This window comes from Notamacropus eugenii, chromosome 1 (genome assembly GCF_028372415.1).
Source record: "Notamacropus eugenii isolate mMacEug1 chromosome 1, mMacEug1.pri_v2, whole genome shotgun sequence".
In the NCBI taxonomy this organism is placed as follows: domain Eukaryota; kingdom Metazoa; phylum Chordata; class Mammalia; order Diprotodontia; family Macropodidae; genus Notamacropus; species Notamacropus eugenii.
This window is the reverse complement of record NC_092872.1, coordinates 595,870,447-595,894,553: the sequence shown is the minus strand read 5'-3', so window position 1 is coordinate 595,894,553 and position 24,107 is coordinate 595,870,447. Positions and strand designations below refer to the sequence as shown.

Here is a 24,107-nt window from a genome sequence, read left to right as displayed (position 1 = left end):
TTGAGAATGATGCTTTTGATGACATTAAAATTTAGTTGAAAAATCTTTCCTATTAAAACTGTAGTAGAATAGCAATAGTTTCTTTGCATGTGCTGATTATACACGTTATATAAGTACCAATATGTGTTTCAAATGAGGTTCATATTATTTTTAAGTAATCATGCCACCTGCACCATTTTATTGCACGTAAAAGAAATCAGTGTTTTAACCTTTTTAAGTAATGAAATATTTCTGCTGCTGAGCATTGTAATTCAATTTGTAAACCATGACCCCTCATAAACTGTTGTTATCACTCTGATTAATAAAGAGCCAATTTGCTGTTGCAGCTTCGTCACTTGGGAAATGACGAGGTTCACATCGTCTGGTCTGAACACACCAGGAACTACCGCAGGGGTATTATACCAACAGATTTTGGAGATGTTTTAATTATTATTTATCCAATGAAGAATCACATGTTCTTCATCGAGATAATGAAGAAACCAGAGGTACAATTTCATCATATTATTACCATGTCTTATATACTGTTTGGCATATGGTTAACTATTATGGAGAAATGATGTTATGAATATGTTAAACTAATCTATATTTTTATTGGTAAATGGCCTACACAAAGCTGTTAAAACAGTTCATATTTAACTTGAGTTACGTATATGAGCAAAGATATTCACAGTCTATATATACTGTATAATCTTTGATTCCAAGGAAACAACTTCATATTTCACTGTTTGCTGTTTGTTTGAAGTGTCTTTTAAGAATCCAGTTCCAACAGAAATATATCATAAAAAACTGAATATTAGAATTAAAATTCTGGTTTTATACATTGAATTGATGAAGAAATATGAAAAAATGAGCAAATTAAGATTTCATTTATATTACGTAATATATTGCTCTAATGTAGTATCCAATGTATTTTTGCAACCCCTCTAAAATTCTAGTAAAGTGGATGGCATCACTAACTTGAATGTATTAAGGGGTTGTCTGTGTACATTGTAACATAGATAATCTGATGATTTCTTAACATTTCCCACAAAATCAGCTTACCCAGTTAACATTGATCCTAAAAAATGACAATACTCATCCTATGAGAAGTTCCATGGACTAATTTGGTTACCTAAATTAATACCATTAATATTGTTTAGAACAAGTTTTTATTTAGTAAAATTAAGATCATCATCTAAGGGAGTGAAAACACTCCATTTTCATATTTGTGTGACAGTTTCATAGTTAAAATGTTCTAAGCTTCCTCAGTGCAGGAACTATTTTTGTTCTGTCTGTCACTAGCACTCAGCCTAGTGCTTGGTAAAATAGTGGATGGTCAATAAATGTTTGTTGAATTTAATGGAATAGAGTAGTCAAGGAAACTCATAAGTAGGATGACTCTAGATTTAAGCAAATATTAAATTTGTTCTCCATTTTTATTCAAAAGGTGTGCATAATCCACTATCCCCAAACTAATTTGAGTTAGTGTCCTTAAACCTTCTCCTTTTTTTAAGTTTAGCCAATTAATCAAAGTGTTTTACTTTTTTAAATTAGGCCTTACAAACTAGCTTTTGTAAAGTTATGAAAAACACATTTTACTTTGAGGCTAAAAGGAGCAAAAAAAAAAAAAAAATGACGCGTAAGATTTCTCAAGATTTCCCCTGAAACATCCTTTAACTACCACTTGTGGCAAAATCCAGATACAGTGTAATTTAGAAAAGTGATATTTAACTGTTCCTCAAAAATCAGTATTATGAAGAGTTCTTCACTATATTTCCTATTTAGATTTCTCACCAAAAAAGCAAGAAGTCAGACGTTTCTTCACAATAAATGTGTTATCTTTGATTTAGATGTTTAGATACCAAAATATGTAAAGTTGTATCTTTTGTAAATGAAGATTGTAATATCAGCAATACTTATTCCTTTATAAAATTGGCATTTTCACCCCAAAGATTTATTAGAAGACTTTAACTATCAGAAGTTAATATTAAGACATTAGCAAATAGCATAAGGCATTTTTCAGAACACGGAACTGTTCACCTGCAGTGATTATGTCAGTAAACTTCATGCACGAGTTGAGAAGAAAGCTTTAAAAGTATCGTTTACTCTTCCATCATTTTCTTGTTTATCTGTGCATAAACTTTAGGGTATTCTACTTTTGATCTTCAAAGCAGAGATTTTTACTATAACCAAATTTATATTGTTCTGAAACTTTCATATGAATATTAATTTCGGTTTTGTAAAATTGGCTACAGATTGTGTCAAAATGAGTTGAGAGAACCCATTTCTTAATACTTTTTTTCAAAAGCCCAAAGGGCTAAACAAGGATAATAGGGAACTGAAAATTTAGTGTTATCCCTACATTTAAAATACAAACCATTACAATGTAATAAAATTAATCCAGACATTTCCAGGGCAAGTGCGGCTGACCTTTTGTTCACCAACTACTGACCCCAGGGTGAATGAAAGAGGCTTGCAAAGGGAAATGTCTGTTGTTTGGCTTCAGTCCCTGGTATTTAAATTGCATTCCCTAATCAAATGAAAAGGCTGTCGTCCTCTCTATCAGGTTACAGAATCCATGGCAACATTTGGCCTTTTATATACATAATGTTAGCCTTTTTGTTTGCATCTAAGTAGAGACACCTGGAGCAATGTTAACATTAACCGATTTAGCATTAATAGCTTCATTATATAAGAATTTCTGATCAGATAGCTGTTACTTTTGTTATATTGCTTCAGCTTGTATTGTTTTCATTTTTTATCTCCCTGCTTGGCAACGGGGCAATGATTTGCAAATTTTTTTTGTCTTGATTAATTAAGCAATATAATTATCAAGAACCGTGATGCAGTCTTTGCTCAACAAAGCTTCTGAGAGAAAACAATAGTAAGTCTGTTAGTATGAATGCATTCCACGCGTCACAGATGCATGAGGATATTCTAAACAATGAGACGAAAAGCTGCTTGCAAAAGAGGACAAAGAATGCCATGCAGACTCTACACACTACACATACCGCCAGGGACATACTGCGGGTTCCCTGGGACACAGATGCCTCGTTAGATTGCAGCTAGTCATCAGAGATTAATTCTCAGCCATTTGGTGCAATAATTTACCCATTCCCCAGTCTTTTAACTAGTGCTACTTACTATAGAAGTGAAATCTTTGTACTCAGAAGGTTTATTTAACCTTACTTACTTTTAGTGAACACAACAAAAATAATGATTTTTGTTTAGAAATTATAATGAAGCAGCTGCTTGAAATGTGAAGAATATTTATTTTTGGATAACTAGGGCAAATTATTGTAGAGATTTTAGATGGAGATGAAAGTATTATTTTAGCAGCACTTCAATTTCATCAGAATATATTTTGACTTTTAGGTTCAGTTATATTTATTTGGATAGTCTCTGATCAGAAGTATTTTTCAAAGAATTTTACTTACTCCCTTTTAGGAATAAAAATCAGTACAAAAAAGCTGCTCTTTGATAGTCATGCATATTCAAATTTTTTCCTTTCAATCTATCTCATTAGTAGAGGATGTAATAACTTAGAGTTATTTGTCATACAAGTTACATACACCCATTACTGTGACTTCCAAATCCATTGAAATTTAATATATTTAGCTTTTTTTTCTGTATAAGTACACAAATTACATTCCTGGCAGCATGAGCCTTCTTTGTATATAGCTTTTTCAAAGTAATGTGAAGAAGGGTGGGTGGCTAAATACCCACATCTGACGGGAATGGCTGCCACTTCACATTTTTATTGGATTCTTGCTGCTTTCTTTTTTTCATTAAATAAAATTCTCTAAATCCAAAACCATCATTTCATAGGTTAATTACATTCAAAATGGTTCAGTCAGCATGAATGAATGTTTTGAAACTTGTTTGATGATGCAAAGAGAAGAAAGTCTATTTCAAGGACTTCAATATTTTATTCTTTGGCTTTTGTAGCTCATTTGTTCTTAGTGACAAATTTCATACTACATGAGAACATAAATAAGACAGAATTCCCTTACAACCTCTAAATCTTTAAATTATATTTTGGATCAAAGATATAGTTTTTTTTTAAATTGTAACCAGTATTTCTATGTATTTTCAAGCCAAAACTTGCTACCTAGTTTCAGTAAATAAATTTTTTTATTATTTATATTTTGTTTTGTGAAATCTGTGATCATCTTTTCAGTGTATTTAAGTAACCTGATCCACAGGCAGACCTTTAACTATCTAGGTGATCATAAATGAGTACAGTAATAGATATGTTAAAGAGAATATAATCAGAAGGAATCCAAGAAATGGAAGAAGAGAATTATCTGCTTAATGTTAGAATTATTATTTACATGATTAAAATAAATGCTTTCCTTTTTAAATCATTTTATTTAATTTGCTTAAGCAGTAATTGTTTTATTAATATAGTGGTTAATTTACTTGGCTTTTAATACAGACCTTCTGGAATTGAGCTGGGGAAACCTGAGTTCCAGGCTTAGCTCTGATATGATGTGATTCTGAGTAGCTTTCCTTAACTTTTCTGAACATCAGTTTCTAAAGCATTCCATTCAGTTTACAGAGTTCATGAGTTAGTCAGTGAGTCCTCATTTATTGCCTGATTCCAAAATAACATAAATATTTTGACCATCAGTAGATAAATGCTGTTATTTTCTGGCTGACAGATATAAAGGAAAGCTATCCCCTGTCACACCAGCATACAATAATAATAATTGTAATGTTTGTATAATATTTCATGGTTTGCAAAGCACTTTACAAGTGTTATCTCATTATCTTATGGCAGCCCTGGCAGGTAGATGCTCCTTTATTTTGATGCTATTAGTATTCCCATTTTACAGATGAAGTAGAGGTAGGCAGAAGTGAAGTGACTTAACCAGGGTTATACAACTAGTGCATGTCTAAGACCATATTTGAACTCAGGTCATCCTAACGGCAGGTCCAGAATTTGCTCCACAATTTTATGCCACCATACTGCCCCATGTAGTTGAAATAGCTTAGTTGGAAGAGAGCTAGAATTTTCTTTGCAAATTCCTTCCTACAAACTTTGTTTCCTCTTTGATCTCATCTTGCATTGTTGCCATGTTTTATTTGTGGAAACCTGGTCTCCCTTTGAAGGCACTACATCCCTGGCCACCTTCTGCAGTACTGGCTATGTCTTCTTTCGTACCTCCTCAAGTTAGTACTATTTTCTGAATATGGAAAAAGAATTTACTTAAAATGAAGAGGGAAACCAGCCTCTCCAGTTATAAGTAATTCCTGCCTTTGGTGACAAATGACTCAGAATGAGTGATGTGGTCCTTAGTAGGAAAAGGAAAGGAAAAAGCCCACATATAAAATATATGTATCCAAATGAATTTTAATGAAGGATAATAGACCTTGGCTTCAAGAGGGCTGGAGTTTGGGGGTACTGCAGATACCTAGTTCTGTATCAGGTCAGCCTGTGGTCATAGTGGTAGGGCAGTTGAGTTGCTTCAAAGCCTTTTCTGTATCCCTTTTTGTCTACCATGGTCTTCATAGCTGATGAATGTTAAGGGTGGGATTTTGGTTCCCTGGTGTTTTAGTTCAGTAATTGGGAAGGAAACCGTACCATAATAAATATACTAGGTATGTAAGACATTTAGTCCCTCACAATGGGTATCTTTCAGTGCTTTGTCCTGAGTCCCCTTTTCACTCTCTTATCTCACTTGGTTATCTCATCAGTTCTCAAGGGTTCTGTTATCATCTTTATGCAGATTATTCCCAGATGAATATATTGACTTATAGTCTGTTGAACTACTATCATCCATGTCCAACTGCCTCTTAGACACCTCAGTCTGGATAGCCTATGGAAATCTCAAAATCAATATATCTAAAACTCATTACTTCCCCTCTACAAAACCCTCGTACCTTCAAAATTTTCCAGTTACTGTAAAGGGCACTACCACCATCCTACCTGGCTAGGCCTTCAATGTCCACCTCAACTCTTCACCCCATGTATCCCATCCATTGTGATATCATGTCATTTCTGTCATCACATCATTTCTTATATATCCCCTCCTCTTTATTCATATGGCCACAATCCTGGTTCAGGCCCTCATCTCCCATGTAGTCTTCCCTTTCTAGTCTAACCTTCACTTAATTTAGTATAGTTCTAAAGCAGGCCTGCACAACATACGTGGCCTGCCAAAGGATTTTTCAGACCATGGTTGGTTGCCATAGTCTCCTGAAATCCTTTAGCACAAGCAGCCCGCAGACTGTATATTTTGTAGGCCTGGTCTAAAGTGTTCTGAGCATGTCAGTCTCCAGTCCCATTCCTTTCCCCTCCCAATTAGTTTCAGTGACTACCTCTAGGATCTAATATAAATTCCTCTGTTTGGCATTTAAAGCTCTTCCTAAATTGCCTACTTCCTACTTTTTCCATGTACTCTAATCCAGCAGTTCTGACCTACTTGGTCCTGTAATGTTATAGTTCATTTTCCATCTCCATACCTTTCTACTCTCTGTGCCCTATGACGCCTGATTCAAAAAAGGCTTCATATATAAGACTTAAAAACTGAGTTACGAAAGACAGAGATTTTTAGAAGTTAAAGTGGAACTGAAATATGTTTCAGGAGTGGCAGGCAGGCTATGCAGAGGCACAGGGTCAGAACACTGAATGTTGTATATGAGGAACAGTGAGAACAATTTGCCTTTAGAGGAGAATGTGTAAAGGGGAACAATGTAAATAATCCTGGACAGGAAGACAGGCCCTAGGTTGTGAAGGTTTTTAAACCTTCTTATAGGCCATAGAGAGCCACTGTACATTCAAGCAGCCAATGAGTAAGCATTTGTTAAATGCTTTCTATCTGCCAGGAATCATTCTAGTTGCTGAAATACAAGTACAGAAAAATAAAACAATTCCTACTCACAAGCTTACATTCCAACCCAACTGACCAGCTGCTCCACTATATCATTTTATCTCCCAATTTTGTATGCCCAGTGTCCTGAATGGACTTCAAATCCTTACCTTTCTTCAAAGTTTAATTCATGTGACACCTCTTACGAGACTTTCCTGCTGTTTTCTTTAATTGTCAATGATCTCTCCCTCCAATTATTACGTACGCGCTTGACTATTTACACATTGGTTAGTACTTTCTTCCCCTGGAGAATTTAGGCTCCTTGGCAGGGATTGATTCTCATTTTGTCTTTTCATGTTAGCATGTTCTATAAAGGGGGCTCCAATGTATGACTTGTTGGATTGAATTAGATTGGAATAGATGTCTAGAGGCTGAAGATCAGCTAACTGCCAGTTTGGAATGTGCATTGATGATTTGATGTGGAACCATGGGAAATGAGGTTGGAAAAGTCATATGGAGCCAGTTTGTGCAGTCTTAATCCAGGTTAAGAAGTGCATATTTTATACTGTAAGCAATGGGAAACCACTATTAATTTTTCAGCTCTTGTGATGTGTTCCCACCTTTGTATTAGGAAATGTATCTATCCGAAGGAAAGGAAGGAAAAAATAATCCAGACAGTGGGTAATGAGGGTCTGAACTAGGATTGTCGATGTATATTTGGCAGGAATGTGGTGGGGAAAGAGGAAGACCTGAAAGCAAATACTATTCAGGCACTTACTAGCTGTGTGACCCTGGTGAAGTCATTTAACCTCCGTTAGCCTTAAATGAAGATAATAATAGCACCTACTTCACAGATTGTGAGAATCAAGTGAGGCACTTTCCAAGACTTTAACTGCTTTTACGGATACTAGCTGATACTACTAATAGAATGTGTATTGATGGTTTGCAAGGTATTCATATATTTCTTCTGCTCCCTATTCTATCCTTCCAACTCTCAGGGATGTACAGTATTTGTGCAGTGCCCTCAGCAAGAGCCTAGCGTTGATGGGTAAATTGAAATGCATTTAGAAGTTTACGATTATCATGCTGTTTTATAGGCTTCTTGATTAATTTTGGTAGTGTTCAATGCAAGTTTTGTTTAAGCAACTGCCTTCCCTCGGTGCTTAGTTCTGACTTACCATATACGTATATGTGTGTACACACATGCACACACGTTTTGTACATGTTTATTTGCCTTTTGGCGCCCTCATTAACCTGAGTTGTTCGAGATCAGGGCCTGTTGGGGCGGGGTGTGCTTTTTTGTTTTTGCTTTTTGTGTATCTTCAGTGCACACCGTCTCCTGGACGTAATATGGAGATTTTTAATGAACTATTTTGGAAATAAAGTTGTTGTCTACTGAAATATTTATCTTGAAATAAATCATTAACTTGTGTATATACTAAGTGGTTTAGAATAGAAAGCTGGTCCTAAACAGAATCCATGATTAATTAGTAGTTTAATGTTATATATTCTGATTTGAGAGTTTATTTGAGTAAAGGAATGACATTACCAAGAACTCTGTGAAAGGCAGTTGTCATTTAAAGATCCTACATATACATGAACTTTCTCTGTAACTTATTGCCACTTATAATTAAAGGGATTCCCTGGATACCATACCTTTAAATTATTTCAGTAAATCACTTACTGAAAGAATGTCTCAGTCCATCCACTAGTAGTTGCCAAAGAATGATAAAGTATATTTATTTATGTAACAAATCTTCATATGCAATGGAGGGAAATCCAAATACTAATAAATACTCTTAGCTCAGTTTTGGTTCTCTCATTATGACTGTGTGGTTTCAAAATACATTTTTATTTGATTTTCTCTAGAAACTAAAATTCACTTTACCTTGAGTATTTAGAGTTTTTCCTTCCTTCCCTCCTTCTATTTCTTTATCATATACATAACACGCATGTGTCTGGTACCAGGGCAGTACCTAATAAATATTAATTAATAATACTTATTCTTCTTTCTGTAGAGGACCTGACCTATCCTGAATACATTAAACAAATATAGGTTAGTATAAGAAAAGGAAGCATATCATTTCTGTGCATTCAGGCACATGAAGAAGAGAAAAAAATAAACATTAAGTGCCTCCTGTGTGGTAAGCATTTTACAAATATTAACTCATTCAGTCCTCAAAATAGCTGTGAGGTAAGTTCTGTTATTCTCTTCATTTTATAGTTGAGAAAACAAACAGCATTTAAATGACTTGCCCCAGAGTCACTAAGCTAGTAGACATCTGAGGCTAGATTTGATCTCAAATCTTCCTTACTCAAGGCCCAGCGTTCTAGCCTCTGTTCCATCCAGCTGCTTTAAGGGCTTAAGGAAGCATACAGTTTGGGTCATAAAGAGAGTATCAGCTCCTGAATGTGGATGCACACAAAAATAGGGAGCTATTTTGCAGACCTTTCAAATGACCACAGTAGCCTCCAAGAGGGGATGGATAAGAAAAGAGTCCTGATGATAAGCAGCAGCAGCTGCAATCAATGTCATCTCACCGTTCTTGATGGAAAGTATCAGCTATTACAAAAGATGATAATACCAGAGACCCTTCCAAGTACCAACCATTTATGGGTTTATATATTTTATGTAAAGTATTCACAGCTTATATCACTGAAAACATCTGTACTAATTTAGAAGAAAACAATGTTGACTAAGGAGCAAGTAGGATATGCAAGAGTGTAAAGAGCTGCTTATTATCAATTCATTATTATTGAACAAATTATCCAGATGCAGCATTAGACTTAGACTGTCTTTGTTGATTGTTGCAAAGCTGTTGATCCACATCGGAACTCAGGTTTTACTGATGTCTTGCAAATATGCAAAATACATCCAGGAGTAATGACAATACTGTTTGATGTGTTGGATACATCAATATTTTGTGTCCAACTGAAAAAGTGTTCTCTATTTAAAACATTCCACCAATACAATTATGTAAAGAATAAGCAATATATTTCTGTTTATTATCATCAAAGCCAAGAAAGGAAGAAATAGAAAAAATGTCATTTAAAATTTTAAAAATTTATAAAATACCTGGGAATATACCTACCAAGACACACATATGAATTATATGAATACAACTACAAAATACTTTATGAAAATACAGACCTTAATAATTGGAGAAATATTCATTGCTCTTGGGGGGCTGAGCCAGCATAGTAAAATGACAATGTTTCCTAAATTTATTTATTTGGTGCCATACAATTACAGTTTTCAAGAGATTACTTTGAAAAGCTAGAAAAAATAATAAAATTCATCTGGAGAAACAACAAGCAAAGAAGCCCAATAGAAATAATGAAAAAAGCTGACAAGACTTGCCAGTACCAAATATCAAATTATACTACAAAGCAATCAAAACAGTTTGGTACTGGTTTAGAAATGAAGAGGTCAGTTAGTGGAACAGGTTAGACACACAACATAAAGAAGGAAACACACTAGTCTATTGTTCAATAAATATAAAGATCCCCTCATTATTTACTGCTAGGGAACCTAGAGAGCAATCTGGCAAAATCTAGGTATAGACCAACATCTCGTACCTTCTGCCAGGATAAGCTCCAAATGAATTCATGATCTAGATATAAAGGGTGATGTAAACAAATTAGAGGAGCAAAGAATAAATTACCTTTTGTATCTTTAGGTAAGTCAAGGATTTATGAGCAAAGAAAGAAAAGAGTCTCACAGAACACAAAATGGACAATTCTAATTACATAAAATTAAACACTTTTAAAAAAAAAAATTAGGATAAAAGATGGTAACTGGAAACAAATCTACAGCACATGTCTCTGACTGAGTCTTACAAGGCAAGATGAGCAAAGTGATAAGGGGACAAAGGACTCCAGAAGAGAACAGTATGGAACAGAACTGGTTTATCAATTGGGCAAAATGGGGAAAGAAGGAGATCGTGTGTAAGGCAGGGTGATAGCCTGGGAACGGACTGAGGCATTGAGGAATAGGAGGCCATTGATATCAGAAGGCCAAACGAAATTTGGAAATCCAGACAAATGTAATGAGACAAGGGAATTTCAGAAGTCATGAACATGAAGGTGATTATAAGATGAAGGATATGATTGCTTTTGTGTGTGGCTGAGTTGGGTGAAGAAGTAAATCATGTCAAGTGAGGAAGTGAAGTTAGGGTATTTGAGAGGGTGTCACTACATATATTGAAGTCTCTTAGTAGGAGGTAAGGAATTGGGGAAAATAGAAAGATTGTGAACCAGATACTGAACTCTTTGAGGAAAGAAGAGGACTGACCTGGTACATAGACAACAGCTACCAGAATTTTGATTGTGTGTCAAATATGGATTGAGTGAATCTCAAAGGCAGACAGATTACTAAGTGATGATAGAAGTGAGAGAACCTGGAAGTGACAATGGGGAGCTGAGTATTGCAACTTTCCCCACCACAACCATTAAGTTAGGAGCCGTTGCTGGGAAGGGAGGTGAGGGAGATTGGGTCATCAGGAAGGAGCCAGATTTCAAAGAGAGCCAGAGGATAGAAGGAGTAGGAAAGGAAAAGATTTAAAGGTGAAGGCAGATTTGATGCCTGTGGAGTAGGCATTCCAGAGAGCAAATGGAAGAAGTGGGTACTTTGGGGACGGGGATTTTGAGAGCAGTGAAATAAGGGATCAGATAGAAGAGTATGGAGAATGAGGTTTAAATTATGACTTTCAGTGATCTAGAATCACAGGGAAAAGGGAGGATGTGATCTGAGAAGAGCTTGTTAATCATTAAAGGAAGATTTAGCTAGATTTTCATGGTTATCTTTAAGGAGCCCAGTCTTACTATCAATGCAGATTATGCAATGAAATGGTAGAATGGTGCAACACATCAATGTAGGTTGCAGAATCTTAACATCTGCCATATATAACTAGGAAGATACAATCAGGTGGTATATTTGAATGATATACCAGAAGTGTATCCTTTATAAGCTGATAGACAATAAATCCTTGTACTAACAAATATTCTCGAAACCACAATATCCTTGAAAATTCAGCAAATACTTACAACTAGATAATCATTGCAGACAGAATTGTTGCACTTTGATCCTGATACTACAGAGTTGTATTCTGTATTCTGAAAACTGCCAGTGTCATGACACCTCTATCCCTATTTGAGCCTCTTCAAGGAAAAGTTTAGTGTCTTTAAAATAATTTCCCATAGGTGTTAAACTGGTTCCAACTCACTGTCCATTTTGATAGTTTGTCCAAGATACACATTGATTGTGTTAAGCCATGGAACAATGCAAGGCCTGCTAAATGATAACTCTAATTACTCAAAGACTTTGACCAACTAACTATCCACACAGGAAAAAACATGTGAATGAGCATGCCTGTTATCAAGGCTATGATATGCATTTAGTTTAACAACCTATAGAGTACAACCATCCATGTGTATTTATATGTATGTATATTTATATCTCACTATTATTGGGAAGCCCTCTCTTATTGGGACTATGCATTTGCTCTCCATGATGCCAGTAAACACTTTCTCAAACTTTCTTAATTCTACTACCTTCCCTCTTTCAATTATTTCCTATTGGATAAAATTGATCTCCTATGGATGAAGATCTAGCAAAGGAGACTGAAAGGCAATCAGAGAGGAGGGAGAAGAATTAGGAGACAGCTATATCAGAAAACCTAGACAAAAGAAAGTGTCAAAAAGAACAGGGTGTTTGACAACACCAGAGGCTGCAAAGGGGTCAAGAAGGATGAATGCTGAGAAAGACTATTAGATTTGGCATTTAAGAGATCATTGGTAAGTTTGGAGAGAGTATTTTTAGTTACACAGTAAGGTGCAGAATGATAAGATGAAAGCTAGAGAAAAGGTAATGGTGGCACTGGTGGCATTCTCAAAACAGTTTATTCTCAGAAGGAAAGATGAAGGCAAACAGCAATTGATGGAAGGATCAAGTGATAGTTTCTCATTGAAATTATAACTTTAACCACTATGGGTTTGGAATTTTGAGTCATAGGAGATTTGGGGGGAGGGGAGGGTATTGTTTTGTTTTCTGGAAGTAATCTCTGAATTCTCTCAGTTGGTGCTTTGTTTGCTGTATTCAGGAGTTCTGGGCAGTTTTCTTGTATTATTTGTGTTACAGTGTTCAAGTTTTTGAACTTGTAATGTTATTCTGGAAAGTCTGAGATCCTTAAGTTGTGTCTGCATCCTATCTTCAAGATGTATGTGCTTCCCTTGTATGGAGATCATGTGTTCTTTTAACAGTATAGCTCGTGGCTTTTCTTCTTCCATATTGTCTTTCTCTTTGATATATTTTTATTCCCTTTTTGTTGTTCTCATTCATTTGTTTGAAGAGACTTGCCACTGTAGGTTTATCCATTCTAGCTGTTCAGGCCATCAGTTCTACTGTTTGTTCTTTTCTAATTTCACTCAAGGTCATGATTTTTCTCTTGAACCATTCAGGAGCATCCTGCTGCAAGTTCCATCATCCTTTGGAAATTCATAGGGTTCTGTGTTTTATCAGATCTGTTGAATTTCTTTTGTCTTATAATATTGATTTAAATAAGTTAATCTTGTAGGTGTCTTAGTACTCATTTTGTCTTTTAATTTGAGTATCTTCTATGTCTGCTTATGCTCTCTATATTTTTTTCTTCATCCTAAGATTTGTAGGAATTGTGAGAAAACTTTATTGCATTGTTTGAACCTAGCCCTGCGTAGTTGGGAAAGCCAGATGACCTCCAGCTTCTGCTTAGAGGCTTATAGCTAAAAATCTAGGTTATGCTGAACAGATCCAAAGATGCACACAAAGAGTTTTCTCATAGTTATACATCTCAAGCAACCTTTATGTCTTATCTGAAAACTGGCCCCATAGTGGTCAGTCAGTTATTGTTTCCATGTTCCTTTGATTGAATATAGACACTCTTATTTCAGGAACTTTACTTGTTCACTCTTCCCCTCTCAACTTGGTAAGTCGCTAGTCTTTTCTCCAGTTAGAAGTGAGGTTAACTAATTTTGCATCCTGGTTCATTGGTGTTTTTTTTTTTAAATTAATTGGTCTTGTTTGAGTAATTGTTTTTAATACATAGAAAAATCTGTCTCCCCTTGTATGCAGAGTCCAGTACCAAAACTGAGGAGGCCTGGTTCTGATTTGTTATGCAAGGACATGCATTGCTTAATAAATCAATATGCTCAGAAGCTTGAACCTCTGTTTCCTGAGTCATTTCATTTTTTACCTGCCACAAGTTCTCTCTCTAGAGATGGATAGTCTTTGGGAACTGACTTGGATCATTGCTTTAATCATAGTAGCTAAGTCTTTTATAGTCGATCATGTCTACAAAATTGCTGTTACTGTGTACAGTATCCTCCTGATTCTGATCACTTCACTTTCCATCAGTTCATTTAAGTCTTCCCAGGTTTTTATGAAACTATCCTGCTTATCATTTCTTATAGCACAATAGCATTCCATTACATTCATACACCACAGCTTGTTCAGTCATTCTTCATTTGATGGGCATCCCCTTGATTTCCAGTTCTTTGCCACCAGAAAAAACACTTGCTATAAATATTTTTGTACAAACAGATCTTTCCCCCTTTTCATTGGTCTCTTTGAGGTGCAGACCTAGTATTGGTATCACTGGGAGTTTTATTGCTTTTTGAGTATAGTTCTAAATTGTTCTCCAAATGATTGGATTAGTTCACAGCCCATTATAGTGTCACAAAATCTTTCTGACCTCCTAAGTTGTCTTAGGCTGGAAGAATGTCTCACTGTGACCTTTTGTTGGCTCTGCTATTCCAGAATTTGATTTGAGGCATTATTTTAAAGTTGTTTGGAGGGTAATGTTGGGAAAACTCAGCTAAGTACTTTCTTTATTTTGCCTCTTGGCTGTACCCCTGAAAGTGATTCCTTTTGTTGATAGCTTTACCCTTCTCCTCCATGGACTAGATCCAAAGCTGTCTTAACCTCTTTCTACATTAGGACATATATTTTTCTCTGGCCTTGGTTCCACTTGACTGTGGGAGTAAAGGACTGGCCCCAGTAGGTTTCCAGTAACCTTTGTTTCAAACCCAGTACAGTTCCCACCTCTTTGTTCCCTTTCCTAGTTCCCCCATTTCTTCAATGACTGCCCCTTTTTTGGGGATTGGGTGAGGGTGAAGTGTGTATTCAAGGTAGAATGTCTACTGCTTTAGTGTTCCTTAACCCACAGCCTATCCAGGCAGAAGGGAAGCACTGTCTTCCTTCATTTTTGTATGTGACTGGACACAGTTAAAATCCATTGCTTGTTGCAACAGAATCTTGTAGGAAGGACCAAGGTCAGGGAGCTTAGACCAAGGCCGATACAAGAAGGAAGTCCCTGGATTGAATCCCACATCTTTAGCCAATGGGTTTATGCACATTGGTGGAGTCAGGAGACTTGTAGTTTGTCCTTCATTTTCAAAAAGGACCAATGACATTAAGGAGTGATGTCTTGACTTGTGTGTGAATTGGATATAGGTGAGGCAGAACTGTGCAAAATTGTCAGCCTCATTCTCTCTTCCTGAGTCATCAGAATCCCTTGGCAAGACAAAAATCAGGACAACTGGAGATGGCCTGGGATGCAATGGATGACCTTGATATCTTTGACCTCTGACCAAGCCTTAAACACTCCACAGCATCTGTTTCAGCTTCCTTCATAGCTGTTGGAACAAAGTGTTCTCATCTGCCCATTCTATTGGGGAAATATTCACATGGTTGGAGCGGACACCCCCTAACTCAGTGACAGGTCTGAAGTTTGTTGGTTACCCTCAACCTGGTTTAGCCCAACAGTTTACCAGTGTGAGGCTGCTGTGCATGCAAGGGCTTCTTGGAGCCACAGATGAGAGTTGATTGCCAGGTTGATTTCTTATTTGGGAAAATACCTGCGAATTCTCTGCTTCTGGTACATAAATGAGAGTAGAAAAAAGTGTCTGGTCCTTCATTTTACTGGTCATGTGACCTGGAAAACTTTTATTGCAAATACCTTGTATGAAGAGAACCTTGAAGACTATTTTGTTCTAAGTGATGTGTTATTTTTTTTAATCAGGCAGCAATAAACATTCTAAGAACTTAAGACTCTTTTCTTTATTCTTTTTAATTAGGAGTTCATGGAAGAGCTATGCTTAAAATCAATTTCTAATGTTCTTTCTCTTATATTAGTTTCTGTCACATGCACAGAGCCCTTGCTTCTTACTCTCTAGACTCTTCTAGATGCAGGCTTCCCATGCTTGCCACATCAGGAGGTGATACCACAGGCACTCTGCATGTGTGCCAGTCCCCATTACATACAGAAAAACATGCTTGTATAGTTTCTTGTTTCCATTTATTTTTCACGATAGATGATTTGTAATTGGGTCATTGGTTGTTTGTGTATGAAGCTACACATTTTTAGGCAAGTTTATCAAATCCAATTGAAATGTGATTCAGAATGTTTTGTTTGTTTTAGCAAATCATAAAGTTTTGGTATAATTAAAGGAGTACCCAAAAGCACCAAGATTTTGACCTTTCATGTCTTTGATACAAATATCCACGATTATGATTAAATTTGCATTTATATTTTTGAAAGTATACTGAATCTGACAGTTATAGATCTTCTAAGGCAGCTATTCAAATTTCATGGATTAATGATTATATCTTTGGAACAATAAGCAAAGGTCAGATGTACATTGCCCTTTGCCAGGTGTTGGTGATTTGGCAGGAGTAAGTGGTATCACATTAAGGTGGCTCCATTTGTTCTTTTTAGAGATGTGCTACAGTATTATAAAGGGAAATTTCAAAGTACTCTTTGTGCCCTAAGCTTTCTCATCTGTCATTGCCCAGGCTATTTGTCCTGTCTTTAGGTTACCAGGGTAATTGTGTGGCACTATGGACTTCAATATCATCTCTTTTTTTCAAAAGCTTTCTTTGCATTCACAAAATCTGGTGAAGAAAAGGAACTGAATATAAAAGTGGATCCTGGACGCAATTCTGATAAAAGAAAAATGAAAATGGATTTGCTTTTAAAGTATGACATAGAAATCCCTAACACTGTGTGTATATATATATGTGTGTATATGTGTGTGTGTGTATAAATATGTTACTTATCCTGATTGTAGAATTATTGAGCTAATTATATTACTGTTGATTATGACTAGTACCCAGTCTAGAAACCAGCTGTGCTGGAACAACCTTCTCAAAACGTTCTGCCCTAGTTATTTTTAAGGAATGCTGTGAGGCATCTCAGATACTTCTTCTACATAGTAAGCATTTAATAATTTTTAAAATTTATTTAGGTTATAAAGATAATTTTGAACTAGATTTATTTTTTTGATGGATAATTGTTGTGAAAAGTAGTATTTGTTTAGTTCATCTTTAGCCGACATTAATTTAACAGTGTCTAACAAAGTACTGGAATTGGCATATCTAGATTAGGGTCCAGTCATTTAGGAAAGTTTTTTCATTTTAATTAACTAATTCATTATAATTAATTACTTAATTTTAATAGCTTACAAAATAAATTCATACTTTTATTTTCCATGTAAATCAGAATATCACTAGCTTTACTCAGTTCAGATAAAAAAATGAAGTAGTACCTGATTTTATCTGCAACACCATGAAATCTGTAGAGGTAGATGTTTCCATCCATAACAGAATTAACTGCTTGGTGCTAGTTGATTTGAAGATATTCTTATATGGAGCAGGTGGTAATTTACTCAGACTAGATAACTACCTTTGGATATTATTAGCAAATTCACTTTAACTCCATTCTTGCCAAAGTCTTTATAGAGTTGTTTTATCCTAAACAATAATATTCTCTCTAATTTTTTAAAATCATGAGCAGACAACTTTGTTTCATGAGCTGTAGACTATGATAACAGCATACTTGCTTAGATTTTGTAATGAAATCGTTGAAATGAAATGACAACAAAGGTAACGTGGCTTCTTTAGTGGTATACATAATCTTTACTTGCTTTCTGCTAATTATGCATAAATAGTCAGTCATTAATATAAAACTACTGTAATTGGTTTTGCTTTTCAGTCAATCAAATCTGTAGTTTTTCCCTTCACATTGTTAGTTTTCAGATATCGGTCATCACTTTACTGTTGACAATTTTCCTTCCATTGTACCATGAACCATTTAATCACAGTCTCTGAGTGATAAGATGTTGAACTATCTGGTTAAGAACTAATAGCCCAGGGGATGAACACTGTACTTAGCATATTGTTGGGAGAAGGGATGAGGATGGTAGGTCTGCTACCCTCACCCACTTATATGTAGCACTAAAAAGGGTCAATGCCTTGAGTTATTTTGTTTTTTAAAGTGCCTTCTGCGTCTAAACCTCTTCTAGTACGCACAAAAGATAGGATCCTAACCCTCAAGGGGATTTAGTTATTTTATAGCATATACTTAATATTTGTGGTAATACAAAATAATAAATGCTAAAATATGTGCCATGAAAGTACAGAAGATGTTAAAAAAAAAACCACTTCTGAATGGAGTTGTCAGGGTAATCCTTACAGACAAGGTTGAGAAATAGAACCTGGACCTTGAAGAATGGATAATATTGAGTAGGAAAGTAACAGTAAATGCATTTCAGACGGGAGCTTGAGTATGAGCCAAATGCACTGATAAGAGAAAGCCTAGGGAACTTTGAATTGACTAGGTTGTCCTCTTCATAAACCTTCTACTCCAGACAAACTGTTGTGGTCACACAGTTGTATGATTTTATTGGTTTGCTTTGATGAGGTTGCAATGGTATGGAGGCCTATAGTATATAAAGGTTTTTATAGTAATGTAATTGATAACACATTTTGTAAGGTGAAGAAAGCTGTTGTGGTAGGTGGGGGAGGGGAGGAAGAAAGCAACATGATAAAAGCATTATTTTAAACAACGAAGCTTGCAAATCGTAAGCAGGAGATACTGGAAATGAGAGAAGGAGGAAGTAGAGAAACCACTTAGGAAGCTTGTTCTGATAAAGATCTGAGCTTGAGTAATGTCAATGAAAATAGAAAGGACTGATGCAAAAGACTATGAAGGAATAAATTATACGCCATGAATGATTGAACATAGAGAATAATAGAGAAAGGGAGGGACTGAAGATAATTCTGAGGCTTGGAGCCTGTATTGGTGAGCATAAGCATAATCCTCAGGTGTGAGCATAGGGAGAAAAAAACGGAGGCCGAAAGAAGGAGAAAACACCCTTTCTTCCCCCTTTAGGAAGTGGAGTGAGAAAAGAAACATGGAAAGGGCAATCAGACAAAGAGAAGGAAAACTTGGATCTAATGTTATAAAAAAGGAAAAGGAGGAAAGGGAATAAGCGTGTATATAGCACCTGTGATGTGCCAGGACTGGGCTAAGTGCTTTACAGATACAATCTCTTTTGAAAACAAGAGTAAAAAGAATTCTAAGAAACAGATGGGCAGATGTATCAGATAGTTAATGGAAAGGTCATAGAGAATAGGAACTAGGTATAACGTATTATTAGATTTGGTGATTTGGAGGTCACTGGTTATCTCTGAGAATTTGGCATATTAATACAATCTAATGGCAGAAAATACTGCAGGTTTTAAAAAACATTCTCAGAAAAATGCACAACTGAAAAAGTTCACTCAGATGTGAACTCTGTTGTTCATGTTTTAAGATATATGCATTTAGAATACTAGCTAGTAAATTAGACATATTTTGTAAATGACAGTGCTCAAAATAGACTAGCAGTTTGTTAATTTAGTGCTGAAACATTTTTACTGCCATTCAGAAGTAGATAACAGTGAAGAACTTTCCAGCTTTGATTCAGAAGAAAACTGTGCTCTTCAATTCAAAGTATAATCTATAGACATAAATAGTAAATATGTAGTCATTCCTTTTCTTACTTTTTGCTAATTGATCCCATTGTTATCCAAGATTCATTGGTGCTCTTTTTAACAACTAAATAGCTTCTCTTTTCTTCCACAGATTCCATTTTTTGGGCCTTTGTTTGATGGAGCGATAGTGACTGCAGAATTGCTGCCAAGTCTCATTTGTTCTACATGTATCAATGCGAGCAGGGCTGTGAAGTCTCTCATACCGCTCTACCAGAGTTTGTATCCTTTGGCTTTGTAGTAGTGATGTCACTGAAATGAAGAATTCGGTGTGACGAAAACTCTGTGGTTATAAAAGGTAAGTACTGAAAGCAGGATAGGAGAGAAACTTTTACAGTCAATTATATATAGAATTTTTTTCAGAGATATTTTAATGAACTTCAAACTAATACTGTGCGTTTAAAACAACAACACCAAGTCATAGTCTCATCACAGTTTTGGGTAACTTCTAATGTATGGAATGATTTCATGCTACTTTACATTTGAAATGATCTTTAGGGTGCTCTCCCTTTATAGTTTTGCCTCTTAGTCTCCCCTGACTTACTTCAGACTCAGCTGAAGTCATATTTCTGAAGGAAGCCTTCCCTTCCCTTTCCCCAGCTGCTGGAGTTTTCCCTTCTGAAATTACCTTCCCTCTACTCGGTTATGTATCATTTATGTATCTATTTATTTACAGGTCAGTTGCCCCATTAGAATGTGAGCTGCTTGAGGACAGAGACTGCCTTTCTTTGTATTCCCAGTGATTAGCTTGATACCTGATACATAGGAAGCACTTAATAAATGCTCAGCGACATATGAAATATAAATAATTAAATATCTATGATTTGTAGAAAAGAAATACTAATATTTGCTTATGGTTTTCTTCCATTCATAAATTCATTCAACAAATATTTATTCAGAGCTTCTTTAATGTGGACCATGTTGTTAGGCACTGAGTGAGAGGTAGTGACGATTGCCATCCCTGATGAGTTTATAGTTTAGTAGAGAAGGTAGAAGTGCACAACAGCTGGAATACAAATTAGACTGATAAAAACCTCAAGAGCTACAAATAAAATGCTTTAAGGACTCCAAAGCAGCAGTGAAATCATGGGAAGGCTTCTTGAAGGAAGGGTCATGGAGGATGCTAAGGTAATATTTCAATGATAATTCCTTTCTTATTATAATTTTTTCTCCAATTTCTGATCTTGTTCCACAACAGCAAGTGACAATTTTCATTTTTCTCAAAGATTAAACTAACCATACCACAATTCTTATATAGCCCTCTGAATTGTTTCAGATTTTGAGACAGAAAGGTTCAGTGAACTAAACAGAGTTCTCAAAAGTGTCCTCAGACCACTTAGTAGAATTTAACATGTCCTAGTTTCTAGTATTAGTATAAACTAGTATAAATTAGTATAACTAGTTGGTGTTTATACTAATAAATGATGACTACATGTTGATTTGTAAGAATATCACCTGTAAAAATCCATGTTCATGTTAATATTTAGAGAAAAGTGGTACTTTTACCCGTGGTACTTTTCATACAAAATACAATTTTGAAGGATAGAATGAGAATGAGAATGAGAATGAGAAATTCCATGAATATGTTTTTGACAGAGATTCTTCCATTTAAATTGGCTAAAAAGATAGTTTGCCTTAAAGAAATGTGCCACATGGCAACTTGCAATTATCATAGAAATTAGATGTGGAAAAGAACTATTAGGTCCCATCTGGTCCATCCCCTGGGGGCCAGTGCAGCATTATTCCCTCTAGGATACTCTCTGGTACTTCATCCTGGCACTGAATGTCTCAACAGATCTCCCACCATTTCCAAAGGACTATGAATTTAGTCTTATGCCTTCAGAACAAATATTCTTTCCACATGCTATTACCAAAGTGATTCTTGGCAGAAAAGGAAAAAAAAAAATTGAGTCAATTAGTTTGCTTGTCAAATAGAAGGAGCTAGAAGCCCCTCAATCAGGCTTGCTGTACTGTTCAACAGCAACAAAAATTATGTGTAAGGAAATGTTTTCTTTAGATGCATCATTTATTCTCTTAGTTACTTCCTTCTTCAAATAATTTATCATCATAAAAAGTAATAATTGTTTCTTTGCCTTCCAAAATGCTATTTCGTTAGCATTGCTTCCTCATATAAAAGGGAATCTAACAATATCTGTATAATTGAAATTTAGAATGGTATTTAGGTAAGGTCATATATGTTGAAAGTTTACTAAAAAAAATACTAACTCTGAAGTTAAAAGACCTAGGTTCAAATCCTTCCACTAATTGTTACCACCTTTTGCCTTGGGTGGTCTTTTAATCTCCCTTATTCTCAGTTTTTCCATTTGTCAAATGTGGATAATAATTATCTTTGTTTTTTAATAAGGTGATAGAAATGGGAAAAGTAGACATGCTACAGGCTGAAAAAAGTAGATGTGAATGTTTTCATTCTAAAGAAAAGATAAGCTATAAGTCATTGTTTTTAATGGGCTTTAAATAAATTGTACAAATATGCCCATGACTGGTTTTCCCCTAAAATTTCATTTTATTAGACCATGCTAACCCAAAAGATGTATAGGCAAAAACCTGACATGTTCTTTTTCCCTCTTTTTATGTCTGGAATGTACTTCTTCCATGAGCCAAGTATTAGAGCTTGGAAAGAGCTAAATAATTCCACAAATTCTAGGGATATAAGCAGTAAAGTGATCACAGCATAAACTTTTGTAAAGGTGAAATATCGCTTTCAAGTACATCATAAAACTATTTAGAACACTAATAGAGCTGATTCATAATGGAGATGTAGTAGATGATATCCTAGTGCACTGTAGTTAATTCCCCACCCACAAGTAGACGGTTTATCCCTATATATAACTACATTCTCCACATGACCCTAAGTGTAATACAGAAAAACAGCAAATTGCATGCACCCACGTAAAGGCTAGTGCACTTGTTTTTAAAAGGCAAAGGTCAGGTAAAGAATTACCTTTCTTTGACACTAGGTACTGAGTGTAAGCAAAGGAGCAGAAAATGAATGTGAGCAGCCAGGGCTCTGATTTTATGTGTCCTGTTTCCAGTTTGTTTTCTTAAATTACATTTTATTGAGTAGAACTATTGGCAGGTCAAAACTGACTCATTCAACTCAAATGTCATTTACTATCTAAAATAATCATTTATTTTTATGAACAAGGGCTAGCATTTACAAAGTGTGATTTCCATTTTGGACTTTCTACAAATTATAGGAAGAAAACACACTTTTTCCTGAACGTTGACTACTTATAATTTATATTGTTCTGTAGTGGTAAGTAGAATGGCTCTGTTTATCTCATCTTCTGGCCATTACTTAAAGAGTGGATCTCAAACATATTAACTTAGCCTCAAATCAAGTGTCATTGAGGTTCAGTTTTATTTCTGCTACTATTGCAAATATACCTCTGAGGAAATAGGACAATCTTATGCCACTTAATATTCAACTTTAAATCTGGTGTTCATTAAAACTGAACATTAGTAGAAAGATTTTGTATTTGGGGCAAGATTATATTCAGAATACAATTAATCTTTCCTATTTCTGTTTGAGTAGGAAAGTGCTGTTTGTGATATGCAGATATGGTGAGCATTATGTGAAAATGAAAGAATCATTGCTGATTCTTTTGTTACTGATCTAAACATAGCAATAACAGTAACCAGCCTATGAAGTCACACTGCCTGTTAGGTATAAGGAAAGAAAGGGAAACACAGTGGGAATGTTCAGGATAAGAGTTCTTAGTAATGTTGTCAGCATGCTCTTTTTGTCCTCATGAGATGTTTCTATAACTTCCATCAGGTTTAGTCTTCACTCTGTAGCCATTGCCTCCTCTGAGTGATGAGGACCAGTTCCCCTACCAGCTGCTCTTTCTTTCCCTCATGGGCAATCAGGGACCTTCTTTTAGTGTCTAGTATGGAGTAAATGGGAAGCTTGCCCCATTCTATAGTTCAGTTCACAAGCCAACTAGAGATTTTGAAATCATAATCAAGAGATAGGAATTTCCAATCCCACCTATCCAGTATTTTACACTTTGATTTACTTGCTTGAATATTATAACTTTATCCAAAATAAAAAATCATGACTGAATAATATCTACTCTTCCTACTGTGTAACTATTCCCTTCGCAACATAGCTCAAAGTTAATGTATTTTAAAAAGTGAAGTGGTATTTCTACGTTAGCAAAACAGGAGACTTGGTAATAATAGTTACCATTTATGATACTGGTTATTCTTTGCATTTTAAGCAGAGTCTAATGGGTGCAATTATGTGTGTATATATATATACATATATATCAAAACTCTCATTCCTATTCAGAATCCTGTTGCCTTTTGACTGACCTTCAATGGTAGAAGTTTTCTTAACAAAGCTATAATTTTTACCCTTTTCTTTCTTGCTGTACTCTTGGGTGTGTTTCCTCTTCAAAACTTGGACTTCTTTCCTCTTATGACCCTTTGAACCAAGCCAA

The 24,107-nt window shown here is 35.4% G+C and overlaps 1 protein-coding gene across 7 annotated transcripts in view; it reads left to right on the top strand.

Annotated features, from left to right (window-relative positions):
* The window catches only part of RALGAPA2 (Ral GTPase activating protein catalytic subunit alpha 2), a 428,361-nt gene that overhangs the window by 263,259 nt on the left and 140,995 nt on the right, over window positions 1-24,107 (top strand). For all 7 annotated transcript variants that reach the window (XM_072634579.1, XM_072634577.1, XM_072634576.1 and 4 more), the window contains 2 exons: window positions 327-485; window positions 19,736-19,863. In XM_072634579.1, coding sequence (XP_072490680.1) covers window positions 327-485; window positions 19,736-19,863 — 287 coding nt within the window. The remainder of the gene's footprint in view (window positions 1-326; window positions 486-19,735; window positions 19,864-24,107) is intronic.